The 23,652-nt window shown below is 22.4% G+C and overlaps 4 protein-coding genes across 5 annotated transcripts; 1 reads left to right on the top strand and 3 right to left on the bottom strand.

Annotated features, from left to right (window-relative positions):
• The first annotated feature begins 3,327 nt into the window (after nucleotides 1-3,327).
• On the top strand, nucleotides 3,328-4,534 carry prel (preli-like). The gene is made up of 4 exons (XM_011499124.1): nucleotides 3,328-3,482; nucleotides 3,573-3,786; nucleotides 3,860-4,108; nucleotides 4,266-4,534. The coding sequence occupies exons 1-4, from the start codon at nucleotides 3,391-3,393 to the stop codon at nucleotides 4,419-4,421; spliced, it is 711 nt and encodes a 236-aa protein (XP_011497426.1). The 5' UTR covers nucleotides 3,328-3,390; the 3' UTR covers nucleotides 4,422-4,534.
• Nucleotides 4,535-9,442: 4,908 nt separating this feature from the next.
• Nucleotides 9,443-15,251, bottom strand: LOC105361844 (serine protease inhibitor dipetalogastin-like). Of its 2 annotated transcripts, none has more exons than XM_011499125.1 (6): nucleotides 14,828-15,251; nucleotides 14,393-14,599; nucleotides 13,763-13,978; nucleotides 13,331-13,522; nucleotides 9,636-9,812; nucleotides 9,443-9,563 (listed from the first exon to the last, which is right to left on the bottom strand). In XM_011499125.1, exons 1-6 carry the CDS (start codon nucleotides 14,859-14,861, stop codon nucleotides 9,493-9,495), a joined length of 897 nt encoding a protein of 298 aa, XP_011497427.1. In that variant the 5' UTR covers nucleotides 14,862-15,251; the 3' UTR covers nucleotides 9,443-9,492. The 2 variants fall into 2 exon arrangements, with proteins under 2 accessions (XP_011497427.1, XP_011497428.1); XM_011499126.1 differs by having other exon boundaries at nucleotides 14,393-14,584.
• A 4,099-nt stretch (nucleotides 15,252-19,350) lies between these two features.
• On the bottom strand, nucleotides 19,351-21,065 carry LOC105361840 (turripeptide OL11-like). Its single transcript, XM_011499122.1, has 3 exons — nucleotides 20,937-21,065; nucleotides 20,047-20,226; nucleotides 19,351-19,487 (listed from the first exon to the last, which is right to left on the bottom strand). The coding sequence occupies exons 1-3, from the start codon at nucleotides 20,971-20,973 to the stop codon at nucleotides 19,456-19,458; spliced, it is 249 nt and encodes an 82-aa protein (XP_011497424.1). The 5' UTR covers nucleotides 20,974-21,065; the 3' UTR covers nucleotides 19,351-19,455.
• A 976-nt stretch (nucleotides 21,066-22,041) lies between these two features.
• On the bottom strand, nucleotides 22,042-23,465 carry LOC105361839 (elastase inhibitor-like). The gene is made up of 3 exons (XM_011499121.1): nucleotides 23,332-23,465; nucleotides 22,544-22,711; nucleotides 22,042-22,406 (listed from the first exon to the last, which is right to left on the bottom strand). Exons 1-3 carry the CDS (start codon nucleotides 23,366-23,368, stop codon nucleotides 22,369-22,371), a joined length of 243 nt encoding a protein of 80 aa, XP_011497423.1. The 5' UTR covers nucleotides 23,369-23,465; the 3' UTR covers nucleotides 22,042-22,368.
• Nucleotides 23,466-23,652: the final 187 nt, after the last annotated feature.

Raw genomic sequence — 23,652 nt, 5'->3', positions numbered from 1 at the left:
TTCGAATTTTCCAATCCACTATTAATATAAAATGAATTTTAGTGTAATTAGTCTGAAAATATATATATATATATATATATATATATATATAAAAGTTATAATCGAATAAAGAGTTTTGTGGTATAAATAATATGACTTGTGTAAATTTTGTTTAAATCTTGGAGTTACTCCATAAACAGTTTTCTTCTATGTGTTTTTACTTTGGATATACAGCGCACATTATTTTTATATGAGATCAAGTTTTATTAAATAATTTTTAAAACATTCAAATATAATATTATATATAATAAAATCTAATTAAAATTAAATCTTTTTTTTTTTAATAAACAGATTTGTCATAAAAATGTTAATAGTTCATTAAATGTAATATCCTAACAAATCTTGATGATTACGCTGAAAAAAATATGTAGTATTTCTCCTCGGAGCGAGGCTTTCTGCAGAGATGTCAGCATTTTCTATCTAAACGTCTACCTCGATCTCTATGTCGCCTAATGCATCGTTAATGTGACGTTAAAGAACATTATCATTCATCCTTAATCAATTGATTTCTTGCGAATCATCCGTTGGTATGATAAATCATCTTAAAATAATATTTAATACAAACATCCTTATTTTATTTTACGTTTTTCATTCTTTAATTTAAATAGTGTAACGTAACGTTCCCGGACTTACTTCAACTTTTCCAATTAACTTTTCACTTATTACATTAAGACAATAAGTAGGATAAAATATAAAAATAAAAATATAAATACATTAAAAGAAGGGGCTTAATGATGTAATTATAATATTTAATTTCATTACTTATTCTGTATTAAAAATTTGATCTTCGATTCAATGTTTCTCATATATTGCCTACCAAAAAATTCATCGTGTTATATAAAATAATTATTTTATTACTTTAATATCATGATTCCGTAACAATAATAATACCAAACAAAATTAATACCATAACAATTCCGTTGAACATAATGATTTAACGGCATACATAAATAAATAACTATTTCATGCCTTCGAACAAATTTAAATATTATTCCTACGAAATAAATGCAGTTAGATTTTAACAATGGTTACTGAAAAATTTTTTTTTGCAAATGTCCAGTTAGTACAATTCTTTTTTCTATAACCACTATGATTTAGCTAAATATTTTTAAAAAATTAAAAAAAAAAAAAAGTCTATTAGTTAGCTAAAAATGTATTAACGTTTATTGACATTTATATACTTTTATAAAAAGTCTATGTGACTTGAGTATATTACTTAAAAATTTTATTATTAGTCAATATATTTTAGAAGATATTTTTAGATTTTATTAATTCAATTATTTTCCTTTTGTATATAAAATCACTATGACTGAAGATTTGAATAATAAAATTAAAGACTTATTAACTGATTAAAATGTATGTACGATTATCACTAATTTTTATTTATAATTACTAAACTTTACTTCACAATTTTAATTCACAAATTTTGCATAATTTAATAAAAACAATTGATCTCTTATACTCTCTCCATTTTTTTTTTCTTTCATTAAATTTCGTCCAAATTTTTCTTAATTTTTTTTCGGCTATCTGATGAAAATTATTTAAAATTAAAATTCAAAATCACCATTATTGATCATAATCATTAGTAATGTTACAACTGGATTAATTTCATAAATTTATTCTATGAAGAAAAGACAGAAGTAACACTGATCTGAAGTCAAATATCAATTTTACATGATTGAATGTGGTAGCCTTCATTTCAATCGTTATATTTTAATTTTTTTTTTAATTCAATTTCTTAAAGTTTTATTATTACTTAGCATAGAAAAGGTATGTATATCACGAATATTTTATGCAGACATATCTTTGATGCAGATATGTGTTTTATTAACGAACGTATATATTATTTGTTGTTGTATAGTGTTCGAACACAATTTTACATAATTGTATTAATTGCGGCAACTCTATCGATACAACAAAATCTTACAACAGTTTCATGCTTTACCATAGCCTATATAAATAGTATATTTTAAATATAATAATTTTATTTTCTACGTAACAAATTAAATGTTAAAATATTCCGATAGGTTATAATATTTTTTAGATTCATTATTATTTATGGTATTTTATAAATTTGATTTGATATGCTAGAATTTATAATAAAATATTGCATTTATTATCTGTATTAAACAAAATAAAAATTAAAATAAATTGTACAATATTTGTATAGTTTAAATTCAATATGCAATAAAGTTTTAACGTGAAAAGAGTTTTTTCAATTTTTATTTTTGAATAACTTACACTTTCCATATTTGTTGTTGGGGCATGCGCATTATGCACACTGAATTAATTTATTAAAGTCTTTGTATCTTTTTATTAATAATTTATAAATTATACGCTCATTCGATAAGGAATTCATAATCAGGATACATGTTCATTGAATTAATTTTATTTACTTAACAAAATAGAAATAATGAAAATAGGTTATGGTTCATTGAATGTTTTAACGTAGCTCCAAGTTTTTATACGCAAACAATTATTATTGGTTTAAATTTCAATCATTTTTAAACAATTATTAATTCAATAATCAGATCGCAATTAAATTATATCCCAGATCTATTTAAATATATTATAAATTAATTTCAAGATTTATCAACGCGTAGTTGCATACACCGACCGATTCGTGCACTTTTCATAATAAAAGTATGTGAATTGATTTGTTGCGTGTATTATAAGATTTTATGAATATAATTTTTAAACTCGCATACAGCTTTGATCGTAAATTCAAGAATTATGTATTTCACAGTTAGTATTAACATTATTATATTTACTGTTTTTAAATTTTTGTTACGTGAATTTCGCTGAAGAAGATTGAATATTCTGAATTTATCCGTTTTAATTTGTAGTAATTATATACGTATTTATCATTGTGCAGATTTACATATTGTTTTATTATTTTATTTTAAATATAATAAAATTTCAAAAGGGAAGTTATTGAAAGAAAGTTGTGTACGTGATTAACAAATCAAAAAGTATGGGTATCCATTTTTGTGAAATGTGCTCCCGATTAAAGTTATATAATGGTTCAAGTTAGCACTAACATTGAATTGATAATATTTTAAATAAAAAAATATTATTTATGATAATTATAAGTGAAATATCATTTTGTATCTTAATAAATACGATGTTAAATTCTTTACTTACGAAAACTGTATTATAAATATACTATGTTAAATATAATTGGCTTAGTGTGTGCGTGTTTCTTTTTCAAATTCTTTGTAATTTGTGATTTATCCTAATTTCAAAATAAGGAAACAAATTTTAATTATTAATTTCTTTTGTTTTTAGAATCTATGTTAATTTTACATACAACGATTTGTAGATTAATAAAAAAAGTATTATTCTACGAAAATGGTAAAATACTTTGCATCTAGTACAATTTTTCAATTCAATTGGGATCAAGTTACACAAGGTTTTTGGCGCAGATATCCAAATCCCAATAGGTAAAATAAAACTTAAAAAATAAGACTTAAATAATTTTATTCGACTCGATATTGTTGGTAAGTTAAGTTTATCATTTTATTTGTTTTCAGTTCACACGTCGTAAGTGAAGATATAATTTCAAGAGAAATTAAAGATGGAAAATTATATTCAAAAAGATTATTAACTAAAACTAATAGAATTCCAAAATGGGGTGAACGTTTTATAAATAAAAATTATGTTAACATTATTGAAGAAAGTATAGTGGATCCTAAGGACAAAATTCTTGTTACCTATACTAGAAATTTAGGATTCACCAAAGTAATGGTAAGATATTTTTATTTATACCTTAAACTTGTGATATTTTAAATACAAAAATAAAATTAAATAATGCTTTTAGAATGTCATTGAAAAAGTAGTATATACAATTTCTGAAGAAAACCCTAAATGGACTGTAGCTAAAAGATCAGTATGGATCGATAGCTCAGTTTTTGGTTTTAGTCTTGCTATTCAAGCCTTTGGGCTCGACAGGTTTAAAAAAAATGCAACAAAAATGTCAGATGGTTTCAATTATATTCTTGCTCATATGTTTCCAAATACTGCTATGTCAATGAATCCAAATCTATCTCAAATGGGTTTTTCAGATAAGGTAAAATTTATTGTATTGCAAAAGTGCTGCTGTTAGAAGCTTAGAAAAGTTTTTTAATATTTAACACAATGAATATGTACATTTTATGCACTCTTTGCTTAATATTATCAATTAATCAAAGTAAATAATTTTTTTAATTTATTTTCATTGTTTGCAGAATATTGAACCATCTATAACAAGATTGACTCATGCTGCTGAAGATTTGCAGCATTCCTTACAGGATAGAGCCGAAAAAGTAAAAGATGCTGCTAAAAAGGCAACAAACCTTGCAAAACAAAAAACTCAACCGGTATATGCAGCTACCCAGCCATAAATTTTTCTTACGATAGTCATTATACTATTTCAAATTATTTCATAGTAATGTCTGAAACTTTCAAAAAGTAATTGCATTTTCATGAAATCAGATAAAAATATTGTCTTTGAGAATATTTACGATTTTCTCCTTTAAACATGTAAATACATAAATGTTAAAGCGTTTTAATTTCTTTGTCATAAATAAAAACTAATTTTTTGTTTATTGACAATTCACAGGAATTAATAAATAAATAAATATATATATATATATATATATATATATATATATATATATATATATAATAAAATACAAAAATGAAAAAAATTAGTTTATTTTAATGAATGATTGGATTATGGAATACTGGATTAGATAAATCTTATTACGAGTACAAATAATTTTTTTCAATGTATATCATTAGACAAATATGTTTGGAAAATAATTTTAATAAAAATACAATTCAATTTTATTAATATTGAAGATCGTCTAAAATTACATATAAATACAATTATTTCTAAATTTTAAGAACTTATCTAATCATCTAGATAACATTCTAAATAAACAATTCTGTTTGTGGTAGTAACTTGAAACATCATACATCTGTATTCCTATTTATCCTCCTATGTATACTAATAATTCTACTAATATCAATAGCAGCACAGTCGATTGAGTTAATTTTATTATACATAAACATTTTACTATTATAAATACAAATCATAATTCATAACTTAGATATAGAAATATTGTTATATAAATATAAAAGAATTTATAATATATAATTTCGAAGTAGAATCTAAAGTTTGACAATACTGGTTTATTATTGTTTAATTTCTAATATAACATTATCCAAATGTTGTACATAATCGTAAAAATAATTTTTTTTTTCTATATTTCTTTTTGACTCTCATCTTTGTCTATACTTTAGTATATTAATGTAATAAGAGGAATCATTAAGTTTTTAATGAGATTCATAATAATTAGTTTTATACAATGCTGAATATAATTTAAAAACAAACGTTTCATAAGATATATTTACAGAAATTTTATTAAATCATTAGTTATTTGAATTTCTATAAATTTTATTATATTTTATTAAGTTTATTATTTTTATTAAAATTTAAAAAGCAAAACAATATAAAGTATCTTTATATTGTTTTAATACTATTAAAGATCGTGAAAGAACGAATGATTTCTCACTATTGAATTTTCTTATTTCTCTTAACAGACATACCGGAGCGATCTATTTATGATATCCATTGTTTTATTATAATATATATGTATTTTATATAAATTATATTTTTTATGCATTAATATATTCTTAAAATAAGCAAAGTTAATATATCAAGTACAAATATTTAATATTTCTACATATACAATTATGTAAATTGCTTATATAATAATTACTCAGTTTACTTTTTGTATTTGCATTGTCCAATTTACGCAATGTTGATTTCTTTAAAAATTGTTATAATTATAAATATGATAAATTCTAGATGTGAACAAAAAATATAACATATTATGCGTCGGACGTTATTTGTAATTTAAATTATTCAAGCTTTGCAAATATGTTCTATAATATTTAATATCAATCGAATAAATTGGTTAAAACATACATATCTTTAATATTTTTTCTTTTAAAGAATAGATGTTAAATTTTTTAACTTGCATATATATTATAAAATTAAAAGAATATTATTCACTTACTCAGAAATATTTACAAATATACCAAAATAACATATAATTGTTTATTATTTTTTATTATAACTATAAATTTGTAATCTATCAATTACAATATTAAATATAAAATATCTTTTAATAATTACGTATTAATAAAAAAATAAAATTACACTGTAATTTATTTTAATCTACATGAATTACATTAAATGAATATTGAATAATTTCCGTAACGGATAATAAATTTAATTATTTATTTTATTACATAAACATACTATATAGAAAAAATGTCCATAGTTTTAAATTATTTTACGAAACATTTTGCATGAGAAGTTCTAAATTAAATTAATTTATAACAAGAAGAAATTTTAATAAATACTATATAGATGGTATTTACGTTATATAAATATGTCAATGATCTTTTGACGAATTAAAATCTTTCTTAACAATACTCAAACACTTTCGGTATTTAAGATATTATAATAAATTTGTACTCCTTCTGCAAATGAGAATCATTACTATTACAAATAAATATAAATTGCAACATTTTTTTTAATTTCAAAAAAACTTGCAATAAATTTTCTATTGCTAACCATTAAAAAATTTGAAATTGAATGCAATCGAATTATAAGTTTAAAAAGTAAATTAAACTTTAAAAGCTTAACATTTTTTAATAAATTGCAATAAAAAGTAATGTATAAACATTGCTTAACTTGATTACAGTGAAATCATATTTGAACGATGTTTCAATTATCCAATAAATATACGTATTGTAAAATTTATATAATGAATATTTTAACAAAATTTTCCCTAGTATATATCACGTCGGAAATCATTATCATATTTTTAAATATACTTACGATAATATATATATATATATATATATATATATATTAAACAATTATACTTTTAATGTTATAGATGATTTAATATCTTTCTTTGCTCTGTACATATCTCAGAATGAAAATGAGAAATAACTATATCTTCTTAGCAGCGAGATAATAAAATTAAGTTTACAAGAATCAATAAAATAAACTGATAAATAAAATACATTGTAATTGAAATGAAAAACATAGAAAATTATATTAAAATAATTTCAAGAACTTAAGATACTTTATTTTTTCTATACTTCTATACTAATTTTATCTATACTTTTACGGTAAAAGAAGAGAAAAATACAATTTTACCATTAGTTTAGTAATTTTTACCATATCCTACCACAGTAATTTATGTTTACTTTTATATAATTAATACAATGCAATCATTTATCAATTTCTTTTTAATGAAGTTTTTTAAATTTTGATATAGTGAATTTTTACATTAAAAATAATATACATTGTACATCTAACATAAAAACATTTCTCGAAAAACAATAGTGTATATAAAGTAATAATTGTTTTATTATTAAAGGCTTATTAATTTATTAATAATTAGGTTAGCGCTACATAATCCATATGGGAGTATTTCAATTTAAAACATTTTTATCACTACCTAACCTTGCTATAATCTATAAAATATATTTAAATATATTAAATGTATTTAGAAATTTAACGTTTTAGGCACTTGTTAAATTGAATTAGTTAAAATATTCTGTTCAATAAAAAGGGATGCTTAAAGTGTTTAGTAATAAGTTTTAAATTTTTTATTCGTACCAATAATAAGTGATAAAAAAAAAAAAAAATTATAATTTCGTCATTATTATTGATAATTTAAATTTTTATTATTAAAAAAATTATTAAATTTCATTCTGTGGTTTTGATAAGAAGCTTATTAAAATATAGTATTGAAAGCTTCTCCCTTTCTTCGTTATTAATTTACAATATAATTTGTAATATGTTCACTGATTATATTCATTTAATTTCATCAATATCAAGAAAATAAAAAATTAATATTTGAAAGCTTTGTAATATAAGAAAATTTTGTTTCTATGAATTATGTCTCATTACCTCTTGTTATTTGAATTTAAGTGTTTGAATAAACTAATTATAAAATGCGATATTGTATTATAATTAATATGATTCAATTATTAAAATCTTAATCTATTTTTTATAATTTACTGTTTTCACGAATATAATATTCTACCGCAATCTCATAGAAATATTTTGATGCAAAAATTTATTCTAAATATTAATAATTTAAAACTTCCATTAACAATATTTATAGGAACTGATCATTATATACATTATTTTGAATAGTATTTTAAATCTTTTATATAATTCCATCATTTTCAAATAATCATTTCATAAATGATTAAAATAAATATTTAATCGTAGATGTAAAATACAAATATTTAAAATTTTTTTAATATTTTTATTTAATCTTTTAAAAGACTAATATATGAAGTATATAGAATTTAATATAAGTGTAACATATGAATTAATTATTTATTTAAATTACTAATAAAATACTCGACTGGTAGGTTTAATAAAAAAATTTCTTATCAAATCCTTTTTCAAAGCTACATTAATTTTACTATTTTTATATCTCTTATTTAAATATTCATTCATCACATAGAAAATCAACACACGTCTATAGGATATTGGTTTTGATAATAACTTGAGGCTATTGTGATGTGTATGTTATTTATGATATTATCACCTTCTATTATATTATTATCAATATGTACGACATTTTTATAAATAAATTTTAATTGAATTGAAAGAAAAAATAAGATTAATTAAATATTTAAATTAAATTTAAATTAAATTTATAAATATGAGAAAATATATAATTTTTATTTTATACTATACTATACTATTTATACTATTCTAACTAAAGATCAGTTTATTTTAAAATATAATTATATATATATATATATATATATATATATATTTGAAGTACTTTTTAAAGGAAATTGTTATTCTTTATTAAGTATTTTAAAGAAATTTTGGTGGAAAATTTATTTTAGTAGTTTAATATAATTGATTAAATATATATGCGAGTTCCAAATTTATAACTTGTTATTTTGAATAGAATTTATTACTGTCAAAAATTTCTTCTCTCTCTAAAAGCATTGTTATCATCGTGTAAAATTGAATATCATTATTTTTATTTTAATTCATTTAAAATTAAGCGGGACATATAGACATTATTTATTTTCTAGCTTACAAAGAATTACCAAATATTTAGAATGAGTAATTTTTTATTTAATATAACATATATGTGATACATATAAGAACATTTATAAAATCCTGAATGAAAGTTAAATGTTTTATAATAGCTCATAAGTCGATTATTAAGTTTAAAATGAAATTAACATATGAAGATATATAATTTTGAAAATGTTGGGAAATTAAAACAAAAGTAAAAGAAAAAGGAAATCAAAGGGTTTTTACATTTTCCATTATTACAATCTATATGAAGATCTAAAATAGATCTATCATTGAATTTTATTTATATTAATAGTGAAAAATAAAAGTTATTTTTTAAGTTGTCGATCATCTATGTCCAAGTAGTCACGGCAAGGATTTTCATATAAAATTTTTAAACCTGAAAATAATAATTGTGTTACATAAGCGAATTATATGTATTATATATATATATATATATTAGTACACTTACTTCGATTCAAACATTTTTGAGCGCATGAAAATAGTGAAAGATTATCGTATGTAATTCCATTGTTAGCACAAATTGGACGATAAATTTCAGAGGAAGAGACGCAATTGCATCTTACAGCGCCATAATTATGTGGTTTTTGATTATCATTACAAGAACCATAATGTACTACTTGTAAACCTTTAAGAAAAACACTTAATTCAATACACAGGCTGGTTGCATGCATTTCATCTCAGATATATAAATTACAATTTTACCTCTATTGATAGATTGTTAAACCAACAATATAATTAAGGAAAATTTATTAATTAAAATAGTTTTCTAGTGTTTAAGCTATTGTTTATTTTTTTTTTTTTTTATAATTGTATAAACTATGCGCTAAACGGAATTTCATAGACTGCGTGAAATTAAGAAGATACATATTGAAAACATATTAATTATTGAAAATAATCTTAAAATTAATTTTGAAGATCTAACTACTATTTAAAGTTTTTTTTTTTTTTTAATTAGAATTCCCTAATAACATAAACATATTTCACAATCGATTTTATAGTTGGATATTGTATTGTTTGTAGAGGTTTAATGTCATGACGCATCGAAAAAAAAAACGAAAAAATATTTTTAACATAACATGTTAAAATATAATTTTTTTTTTATTGAAAAATTTACATAAACAAAGACTAAAATTAAATTGAAGATAAAAATTAAATTTACAGATTTTTTTAAACTGATTAGAAGAATGAAATATAATGAACATAATAATGTCAATATGAATTGAAAATAATATTTTACTAACAAATAGGAGTTATCTAATAAATCGTAACATATTTTAAACAAGATTTTTTAATGTTTATAAAATTCTGTTTAAATAGGTCGCGTCCTACGTCACAAATGAATTCATTAGTTTGTTAAATTAAGTATTACTATAAATGAAAAATAAAGAAGTTATGTTCAAATGGAAAATCATCGTTTTAATATTTAAAAATATATCAAAGAGATTTTTAAATAAATTCATTTTTGGGTTTATGGTGCATAATTATTATAGTTTTCAATATGTCATTTATAAAATTAATTTATTATAGAAAAACTATAAATAGATTGTATATATGTTATGTTATAAATTGTAATTGTACGACTTAACATCGCAAATGTGGCAATATATTTCTAATATATATATATATATACATAACAAAAGAATAAATAATAAATTTCTTAGAGATAACGTAATATTAATTCTTATTAAATAATATCTTAATAAACGATTATGAAATATTATAATATATTTATAATTTGAATTTTAATAATAAAACTAAATATGTAATCAACGAAATCCACTATGTAAACAATATACTGAAATATTTGACAATAAATAATTTATATGAATGTTTTTTGATTAACTATGATTAATAGTTGATGATGGTAATAATTATGAAGAAAATGATCCATATCGCAATTTACAAATTTCCCTTGCCAGTCAATAATGTAAGACTCAACAATAATATGCCTGGCACTTAAATCAGATGTAGTTGACAACAACGATAACATCGTGAAAATATACAGTTGAAGCGAATATCGTATCTGATAAAACAGAAGTAACAAACGAATGCAACAGTACAGAGGAGAAATTCTTAATAATAATTCAATAATAATAAAACAATTCTGGATGAAATAATTACAAGGAATATGTACAGTGATGAGTTTATTTTTTTTTTTTAACAAATAATTCAGAAAATAAATCAATTTATTATTGATCAAGAAAATAATAAAGAAAGACTTTTTCTTACGAAGGGAAGAAACTGATAATTTCAAGATACAGATTATTTATGAGTAAGAGGAGACAAAAAAATGAAAAAAAAATATATATAAAAAATGGTAAATAAATTATGTATGATTGTGTTAATGAATTAAAATTAAATAAAATATAAAAGCGTATTCTATATGAAAGAGAATAGTTAAACACAGCAGAAAAATATTAATATAATTAATCAAGAGATAATAAAAAGATAAATCATTTAAAAAATTTGTACCTAATACTGACAAATATTCATATCCACTAAATACGATGAGCCAACACCGTTGCGATGGTATATCAAGCGCATCATCACTTACGAGAACGTCAATGACGCAATTTTACACGCGTCACATATGAAAATGATCTTCCTACATTCGTGTAGCGGTCGCTTAGGAAATACAAGTGGAATAGAAACATACAAGATTTTAGTTGAATGTGATTCGTTATTCATGATTAAATGTTGCTTCTGAATTCTGAGGTGAGATGGAACGAACAAATCTTGATTACGTATGACTAGAGTGGGGAATTCGGAAACTTAATCGAAATTCCTATTAATAAAATAAAAACCTAATAGAAAAGAGCATAAATTAAACATGACGTAGAAGGAGAAACCTTAAATAAGAAAGTTTCATAACAGCAATGTCAGAAGCAAAATGCTCGGTATTGGTATTAGAGGAAAGCCTAGGCGTAATCTATCCGAATATATAATATCGAAAATTGTATGAATAAACTATCGTAGCGAGTATCTTCCAATTAACATATATTATGTGGATAATATCGTCATATTGATTTTTTTTTATTTAACTGGTATAATATATCAAATCAAAATAAAAATTATCCTTTTAATGTCAATCTGAATATGATTTATGATCTTTTAATTAATTTACACGACTCATGCACATTTCAACAATATCGTCCAATTTTCTCATTTCTACATCATATTTAATTTATAAATAATATAAGAGTACCATAAAACCTCACAAATTAGAGCTTCAACAAGATATTGCATCCTATATAAAGTTGAAGCCAGTTCTTATAGATGATTATAGATCTTATAGATCAATCTTCTTATAGATCAATCCAATATGAAGATCCATACATAATCTATGTCCTCAGAATGTACAAGTGGTTTATAATATGAAATATTTCGAAGATGAACGCTTAAATTTGCATAAAAGTAATGCTGTCAAATAAAATGATATGCAACTAAATTGAATAAATCTATATATTTTGTGAAATAATTATTTAAAGTATTTTTGTATTTATTATTATTATTTTTTTTTAATAATACTTTTTAATCTTTTAAATGTTAATTAATATTATTTATTAATTTACTCACAAAATATAAGTTTTTCTCCTTATAAGTCTTACTATCTGAAACTTGTTTATAAGTGCTTTGTGTTCAATTTTGCATTTATTTAGTTAACTATGATAAATTCTAATTGTTAATAAATCAAATATTTTTAATTAGGCAAAATTTACATTTAATTCATTATATTATAATACATTCAATTTCTTTCATAAACAAATATTTCAGAAAGCAATCTATTATCTTCATATTATTTTATTATTAGTTGAATTCTCGACATATAACTTACACACACACACACACACACACACAAAAGTAATAAAATAAAAATTTCTTTGTAGAAGTAATATTTGAATTATAATTGTCTTCTGTAATCGAGAAATTATTATTAAATCTTTAACGGTAGTTAAGATAAAAAAATTTCTTCTTAATGATCTTTATTAAATTTTTTCTCATAATGTTTTTTTTTTTTCATAGATTGTATATTATGCGTTTAACCATGAGAAGATTTATGAAATGAGAAAATTATTGAAATATTTTTTCATAAAAATATTGTTTATCTGTAAAACGAAAAGAAATTGTAACACTTTCACTTACTTGGATTATTACATTCCGTTACACAAGACATCGCCGATAAATTAGGATAAGTGTATCCGTCAGTTCCACAAATTGGATCATATTCATCATTGTACATGCAGTTACACTTGTTTATAGCATTAGTTAAAAATGGTAATACATCTTTAAAATATTCTTCTTCGCGACAAAGACCAAAACGTGCTATATTTAAATCTGAAATAAATTGAAGTGAACAAATATTTTTTAATAAATTATAAAAATTATAAAGAATTCCTTTTTTAATTAGTACTCAAACATCGATATTGTTATTATTATTATTGATTAAATATACCTAAGATGCTTTGCTACTACAAGTATATTAAAAGTATTCATAACAATTGTCAATTAATATTAATTAATTTTAACAAGTCATAGTTACTTATATAGCAGAATAATCAAGCTTACGTTACTTACTTGATTGTTTGCATTTTTTGTCACAAAGTAGCTCTGACAGATTATCATAAGTAATCCCATTACTTCCGCAGACGGGATTATATTCGGAATCTATTGAGCATGGGCATCTGTTTAAAATTTTGAAATTTCGATTTGTTTGTGTCGAATTGTGGTTCGTTGAACTTCTCGATCTTGGTTCATTAGTTTTACATAAACCTTTATGCAGTAAGATTAAATCTACAATAAAAATTTAATAAATGTATTTTAAATTTTATTTTTTTCTTAATGTTTACAGTAATGATGCCATTAGTAATTTTATAAATAGTTTTTTTTTTTTATACAAATTTAATTGGGAATAATGATTAGTTGTATAAAATATTTTGGTAATTATTAAAACATTTTTAATAAAGGAAGTTTTTGCATGATTAATTTATTTACAAACTATGATATATATATATATATATACATATGAAACTATGAAATATAAAATATTAATTTAAATAAAATTATCATTTAATAATTTAATGCAAGTTTTTGAAATTATTATTTTGTATGGTTAATTATATTGATTTACATTTTGACGAGATAGAAGTTAATTAATTTCACTTACATACATATAATTACTAATTACAATATTATAATTTAACTTACCTGGGTTTTTACACTTTTTATCACAGTGAAATTGAGAAAAATTAGGATAAGTAAATCCGTCACTTCCGCAAACAGGATCATAATAATTATTAACAAAATTACATCTGCATTCGTACGCATCATCAGAAGGTATAGTTTCTGATATTATTGGTATAACAAATATTTGTGCTTCAACACAATTAGACGAAAACACTAAAAGTACAAAGCCTAAAAATCATTTATAATTAAAAAATGTAGAAATACACGTTTAACAACATAAATTTTAAAATATTAAATAATTAATGAATTGAATGGTCACTATTCATATTCGTAATAATAGAAATATACATAGAATTATAATGTTAATATTTAAAAATTTTAAAACCCAAGAGTACAAAATATATTTATTCTATAATTCAGTAGTACGTCTTTAAATTTTATTCCTTATTATCTTACCAATGCAGCTTGAAATAATTACTATAAAATCCATTGAAAATTGCAAATATTATCTTACTCATGTATGGAGCCCTTTTGCAAACTTCAAAAACGAGTCTTATATATACGAACATCTAAACTGGATATCCCCACTACCAATATTCTTATTAATTAAGCATTGATCTCTGTTCATTATAAAAATGTAAAAGCGTAAAACAAGTCCAGCAGATATGATGAGGAGAAACTGGTAATCCCCACTGTCCTGGTGATCGCTGTACACATATAAAATTTGTCCTGTAGCGTCGAAACTACTTCAAGAAATATAAAGTATTAAAAAATTTTGTTTGATAGTCTTGCTTGAATAATGGATTTTGTCGTTAAAAGAATCACTACTCATAAGCGATTAGCAAAATACGAAGTTATTAACTGTTTACGGATTAATGGAAATTCTTTTAAAAATATAATATTTTTATTCGATATTTATATGATTGAAATAATATTTTAGAAGGATTTCCATTAATCCGTAATTCAAGTGAAGAATTGAGTTAAAACTTTAAAATTATATTTCCATATTATAATTATAAAAATTTAGTGGATTGCAATAGTTATGTGTATACTGTTCATAGTATTTATAGGAATTATATTTGATACATATTTTACAAATTTTATTTGTATTTCGAAACTTGTAAATGTATACTTTAATATCAAAAAGATCAAGTTGTGAACAAAATCATTAAATTTCGGAGTCTAGATGAAAAAATTAAAAGTGAATAAGTAATAAATTATTATTACCTATTATGAAAGAAGAACTGATAACTAAAGTTATTACTTTATTAATAAAAAAATAAAAATATATTTTATTATGTTTTTATGAAAAACTATATAACTAAAACTTATCTAGATCTACTTCTCTAACATTCAATTTACTGTTATCTTCCTATTACTATGATGTCTTATCTAAATGTCTTTTTCCTAGTTTCCGTACTAAAACAATATACTTTTTTATTTTTTAGTCTAATTATAGTTTTAAGTCATCTTGTTTTATATTCTATTTTCATTACTATACTAATGAGAAATAAATACTTAGAAACCATTGATTTCAAGTAAATTATAGCAAATATTGTCAAATAGTATGCTATAATTATTATATGTGAAAACTTTTAGTCGAAAAACTTTCTTCTTACTATTAATATGATATACAATATTTAAGTTTTATGATATACAATATTATATCATAATTTACCAATAAAATATTCTTTATAAATATATCGGTACTGGATAAAGTTTGAGAAAGAAGAGTATTTCATTGCTGTTTAAAATTATAAAATTAATATTTTAGTATTTTCAAAAAATACTAGAAATCATTGAATCAATGTAATCGTAATGTTAAAACAGATAGAAATTATTACTGCCAATAAAATTGTAAAATATTTAATATTGATATTAATATATATCGAGGCCGTTATATTATATATATATTAAATATTAAAATTATATATAGAGATTTTTATGTTAATCTTTCGATTATTTAACTAATCAAATTACATACAAGAATTATTTATGCATTATAAAATTAACAAATTTCTTATTTTAGTAAACATTTGAAAGCAATAAATAATTTGATATAAAATATTTCATGAAAGATTTTTTCGTAATTGAGGTAATGCCAATGCAAATGAATAAGGAGATAAATGTAAGGGAATGATTACATTTACAGATTAATAAATAAACTAATAAACATCGAACTCTATGTTCTTATAAAAAAGATAATAGTCATTATATATATGTCTACACATATATAATTCGAATATATATTGAATATAAGTATGGAATGTATAAGAAAAATCAAATAAATCTTTCAAAGTATTAAGAGTTACAATATATATATATATATATAACAAATGCCCATTGATGTTCATGTTCTGAACGGAAATTAATTTTAATATTTGTAATAATCATATATCATTTTCTATTCACTATTAAACTCTTATATATATATATATATATATATAATTTAATTTATTTCAATCATTGTTTATTTTTATGCATTTTCTATATTAATCTAAGTTATGAATTATTACTATGCATTTTATAAGAATTAGTATGATAAAGTTTTTAAAATATTTTTCAATTCAATAATTTTAATAGAAAGGAACAGAATACATAAAGAATAAATATATTCTAAAGTTATTCAAAATTGATGTTTCAACTTTTATTTGATTTTATTTAACCACCAAATGTATTTATATTATTTATATTGTTGACATGTTCTACCAGCAATGTGAGGCTGCAACTTAGGAAAGACAAAAGTATATTACAGACTATAACCTAAGTCAATCATATCAAGAAGCCAGGAGCTTTGGAATAATAAAATAAAATGGTATTAACATTCAAATAACACTATTAATAAATAAAAAGTATTTTTTACAAGCATTTCTATTATTGAAAAGTTGAAAATATAGAAATACATAGTGAATTAAGAAGACCTGGCAAGCGATTAAAATGTTATTTAGTCAAGTTAATAATAAGAATAATTCACTACCAAATTTAAAATAATTGATAATTTATGTTAATTAAGAATGAAAATACGCGAGAATGAAGCCTTTTTGTTATATGAAAATCCAAACCATCGATACTTTATCTAAATTTAAATATTATTTCCTTCTCGATAAATTGTCCGTTATGCTCATATTTTAGTCTGCCAGTTAAAACTCTATAGATGCGAAGTTACAAATGATTTATTCACAACAAATGAACTGAATAAATCCCTGGACCATTTATACCAAACTACTTATTTATCATTCTCCAAAAAAAGTTGCTAATTATCTTAAATTAGAAAGCAATTATGATAATATAATTAATTTTATTGTATAATATGTAATGTTTAAGATTTTGTTATGTATTTTAAAAATTTTGTCTCTAATATTATAGGTATTTTCTTAACAAATTTACTATCTGAAGTGATTACCATCCATTATGAATAAAATTAAATGCAATAAATTCTGTCTGCATCCACTATCTAGAACTTTTTTATCCAACTGATAAAATCGAATGTTTGATTTGATAAAAATATAATACTCTATTATTTTATATTTACAAGTAATATTTCTAAACTATATAAATATTAATTATACGTTAGTTTTCTACATTATGATTCTTCTATACAATCATATATTGGCAGATATTATTTATAAATGAATATTAACATAAATTATGTAGTATAAAAATTTCATAATAAAAATATTCATTTCATAATATTATAAGTTATATACAATAAATACAATAATTTTATATATAATATTTAAGTACATTTAAGTCATTTATAAAAATTTTTTAAAGCCAATATGACACTTTTTATTTAAATTAGATACTAAATTTTATATATATTAATGATATTTTATTGTTAATATTATAAATGTATATGATAATATTTCTTTAAATAACAATAATGAAAATATTCAATTTTTAATAGGAAATTTTGTTTAAGTACGTTTTATAAAAAATTTTAAGTCATTATAATTAGAACCATATTTACAAATATTTTAATTTATATCTATATTCAAGATATTAATCGATATAAGTAAATCGATAAAAAGTCACATCGACTATTTAATTATTTAAAGAAAATGAAAATTTAATTCATATCATAACTGTAATTATCAGTATTTATCAGTGTATTCATTTAAATTGATTACTATTTAACTTAATAATTTCATTCAATTTTTGCCCAATGCGAACTTAACGTATTGTTGAAATATAAATAATTTCATCATATCAATTGGTCTTAAAGTTAGTAAATAAATTATCTTTTGTAAGTTATGGTTCTTAATTAAAAATAATTTACAAATTCTCTATCTTTTGTTTAATTAATAAGTAATTATAGTAGCTTCTTCCTCTTACATTCCTAATACCTAATTTTCGATTTATAATATCAAATTAGATTGTTTATTTATATATAAGCCAATATGTAGAATATAGCTAATATATAAATTTTAATGGCAGTATATAATAAAAAATTTGATTAAGTATCTTTAATTGGGTTCTTGTAATATACTTGTAATACACATAAATATAAGTTTTATTTCTATATATAAATTCTTTTCAATTATTTTAATAATTTAGATATTTGATAAATCGATCTTGTTATTACGTCTGTTACATATAAATATTTTTTTCATCCAATATGTTTAGTTTAATGATTATTTTCAAAATTCAAATAAATAATATTCAAACTTAGTCCCTCATATTTCCTTTATTTTATTCAATCTATTAAGTAAATTATCTCCTTTAATTTTTTATTTACTTCATTTGATAATAATAATAAAAATTGACGTTTTAATTATTACTTACATAATATAAGCTGTAAATGATATACGAATATATCAAAAATATAACATAAGAAATAGCTTGACAAATATAAATTTTATAATGGCCTCTTCCTGTTGCGTAAAACAACGCTTAGTTTTTGAACAAAATCATCGTGAATAATAATGATATATAATATTCAATAATGATATTTCTTACGTAATAGTAATTATAAAAACTTAACTAAAAGTAGTGTCCTTTATTAAATTTCATTTTTAATTAGTTGTATACAAATTTGCTCGCATATGTGTACCGCTGCATTCCCAAACACCTAATGACCATATTTAACAGCGTCCATCGCGTACTTTAGTTAAATCTAAAACAAATTTATATAAAAATGTATATATATATTTTTCTTATTTACATACTCTTACATATCTAACGGATGAAGCAAATATTTGATATAGAATAATCGATCGTTAATAATCATTCAAGACGATCCATTGAAATAAAATGTTAATGTAAAAATTCAAAAGAAATTCGAAATTTTGAGAAAATAGCTTACGAAATACGTCTTTTAAAATACGTTCTCGATATTATTGCTGAATAATCTGTTTAAGCTTACAAGATTCACACATAAAGGTTATACGGTCGAGTTAATAATTATTTTGAGACATAAAATTATTTCCTACAATCTATTTATTTCGAATATCCAAATAGTTTCAACCTATATATAACTAGCAGTAATTCAAAATTTATCTCTATTACAGATTTTTCATACAGAAAAAAAAAACAAAAACAAAAAAATAAATAAATAAATAAATAAATGCTGCTTCTTTACAATGCTACTTCCAAATACAACAAAGAATTTGACAGAATAATTGAAAATTAAAGAATATACCATTTCAAAGTTTAAAATAAATAAATTTCATTACCATTAATTCGTAAACATCTTTTTGCACATTGCAACATGGAGGGATTCGAATATGTGACTCCATTGCTCGCACAAAGCGGCAAATATTCAAAAGTTGCAATGCAGTTGCAATTTTCCAACCCTACATTTTCTTTCGGTACTGCATCCAAATCATCTCCTTTTACTACTGTCGACAATAATACTGGAAAGGAAGAAGTTGAATGTAATTTTTCTTGTCAGCGCATGTTTTCTAAATTCTCGGAAGTATTTCCCGTAAATGTGGCAAAATGTTGAACAACGTACAATAATTTCCTAATTAAGTCTTAGTACTTGGCTCATTATATAATAGCAGTCTTGTATAATTTTAATACACTATTTCTTTTTGCAAAGGAATTTTTTCTCTTACACAGTACGCGTCGAAAACAAATGAAATATTGTCGGTACATGATCAAAATATTATATTATCAGTTTCATTTATCGCATTTGATTAAATAAAGATTAATTTTTATACAGTTTGCTCGTTCGGCTTTTTAAACGCCCAATGACCTTGATGGAAATAGGTACCCACATGCATCTGTATATACGGGCAAACATATAACCATAGTGAACTGTATAAAAACAAATTAAAAGTTTTTTTTTTTTTTTTTTTTTTTTTTTTTTTTTTTTTTTTTTTTTTTTTTGAAATATAATTACTGAATTTGCCTGTGTGAGTAAAGACACTTTTTTTTTTTTTTTTTTTTTAATTTTAATCAATTGTTTTTAATACGCCATTAGCAGCAAAAAGTTTTAAATCTTGATTGTCTACATAATAGTTCTCTTTTCATAATAACAATTCATTTGAAAACAACGAAACTATTTAATGCTTTCTATAGCATAAATTAACGTCAATATAACTTAACAGAGGTACCTTACCAATTGTAGCCAAAAAAATAACTGTCAGTTTCATCATCGTGTGGCTTGTGTTCTGCTTTATCTACAATATATGAGACTTGAGCACGTATAACAGTTCTCGTTTGATCGAGATTTCTGGTATAATGCCTTTAGAAATCTCGAAACCGGTCTTATATACTGTGAAGGTATAACGTTCGACTCCCCCACTTAATGCGATGATGTTTGATGATGTTCGATTTTTGTGTACTCATGAGTCGTTTCAAAAATTTTAGTATGATATTTTTTAAATTCAAAATAATTATTCAAATTTTTACTTTTTTTTGTGTAAATTAAACAATTCAGTAAGAATACTAATTACACACACACGCGCACGCACGCACGCACGCACGCACGCACGCACGCACCAACACACCAACACACATACACGCGCACACCAACACACGTAAATATGTATATTCATGTGTATGTGTATGTTCATATATGCATGCGTTTGTATTTATGTGTGTATTAGATTGTACATTTTACTTGTTTAAACATTTTTTGCTAATTAAACGTGTACAATGACAAAATAAAAATATCAACTGCTTGCTTTAGATAATACATTAGTTTCTGTTAATTTGATTTGTTTTAATTGTATTAAATAAATGCTTTTATATAATTTTATTTAAATATTGATTTTAGAATTTAAATTTCAAATAATAAAATATATTATTATACGAATTACGCTCATATATTTAGAATATTTTTAATGATAAGATTAATAATAAAATATGCTTCTAAGCTATTATACGGAAATTTATTCGTAACCGAAAAATTGATCAACACCATTAATTGCTTTAAGAGTTATTTTATATTTTAGTATCCCAATTGTTTTTATTGTTCTTATATGCTTTATTTTTTAAAATATATTGCTTATTGTATGGAAAAATATATGAAAAGAATTTGATATTAAGTTGGATAATTGAGATATTAATATAAAAAGTTTGATACGAAAAAGTTTGAGATTAAGAAAATCTAATAATATTGGTCGTCGAAGATTTCTCAATCTAATCCTAAATAAATGAAAAAAAAAATCTTATAATTTTTATACGGTATTTTATTTTTAATATTAATCAACGTTACATTAATTTTCAATACAAAAATCTTTCGATATAAAATATTGGATGAAATCTAAATAGCAAATAAGGATTATCTCAACACTCTGCTTAATCAATTGCACAATTCTTATTCAAACGAACACCGTCTTCGAATAATTAATTGTCTCTAAACTTATAATTTCCAATAAATACACGTATACTGTATATAATATGTAAAGATTATCGGTTGAATAATGTAACGATATGTAATGAAACGATAACATTTTATGTTTTACAATACGTTAGCATTTAATGTTAGTATTAATATTATTCGTTCGAGGTTCCTTATCCTTAGTTAGAAAATATCTTGAAGCTGATTATGCCTTACAAGGTCCATGATGCATTTGATGGATATCTATAGATAAAGAAAAAATTTCCATCATAGAATATCGCCGAGGAGATGAGGTCACTTATTGGCCAAATATTAGCTCATTAAGAAGAACGCTAATGTTGCTTAATATTAACAGCACACACACACACACGTATACTCACTATATTTGGCGCACTTGTCCGCGCACTTGAGTATCGCCAGATTGGGATAAGTGACGCCATTATTGCCACACACCGGGTCAAATTCTTGGGTGTACAGACAGTCGCATCCCTTTGGAATAAGAGGCTCATTCGCCGCAAGGGATTCACCAATCACCAAAATCACAACGACTGCAGGCCCCAAGCAGCAACAAGCAATAACAGTTGTTGTTTTTATTATCACTTTCATTGTTATTGTTATTATCGTCACCACAATCATAATCATTAGACTTATTATTATCAATTTAGTCTTTAAAATTCATATGTATCATGTGTTCAATATGCCCTGGCTTGGCTCATCCATACTTACTTACTCCCATTTCAAAATTCGACACTTTAACTTTAATAGTCAATGATGCTTTTCACTTTAACATTATTACTTTTCGACAATTATTAGACAAGGATTAAAAAAAAGAAAAAGAAAAAAGACATAATATTTTTACTCTCGCTAGATATGGTTGGCTTAAAAATTTTTTAAGTCCGCTTAAACTATATCTAAACTATTCATTTTCTTTTTTGATTTTGATTTACCAATAATAAGCCTAATTAATAACTATTTATGATAAAAGTATAGTATTTTTTAAATAATTATATATTCATAAATAATTATTGAATTAATACAGTAATTAATCTAATTCTTCTTCTTCTTTTTTTTTTGTTGTTTTTTTTTTTTTTGTTTACCGAATGCATAAAAAAAAAAAAAAAAGATATATTAATGCAAGTATTAAATATAAAACAATATCTTATCTTACCAATGGTTGATATCAAAATGACGAATGACTTTGACATTGTCAAATCTTTTGATTAAAGCATGAAATAAAAATGTCTATTTCAAATGTATTATCAAGAGAGCTATAAGCTGTTCTGATATGTACCAATGTACAATGCTAACTGTTTCGTATCTAAAAGAAGAAGTACCCAGAGAGTGAAAAACGTAGGATGATATGTTACGCATTGGGATTTAGCGGTAAGACGCCGAATTACCAATTCAGATAATCTTCAATCAGCCTTGTATAGCTATAAAATATTAATTATTTATGATAAAGCGAGTATTGCAGCAAGCGAGTGTTTTG

The sequence above is a fragment of the Ceratosolen solmsi genome, unplaced genomic scaffold (assembly GCF_000503995.2).
Source record: "Ceratosolen solmsi marchali unplaced genomic scaffold, CerSol_1.0 scaffold2, whole genome shotgun sequence".
In the NCBI taxonomy this organism is placed as follows: domain Eukaryota; kingdom Metazoa; phylum Arthropoda; class Insecta; order Hymenoptera; family Agaonidae; genus Ceratosolen; species Ceratosolen solmsi.
This window is presented reverse-complemented; position numbering and strand designations above follow the sequence as displayed.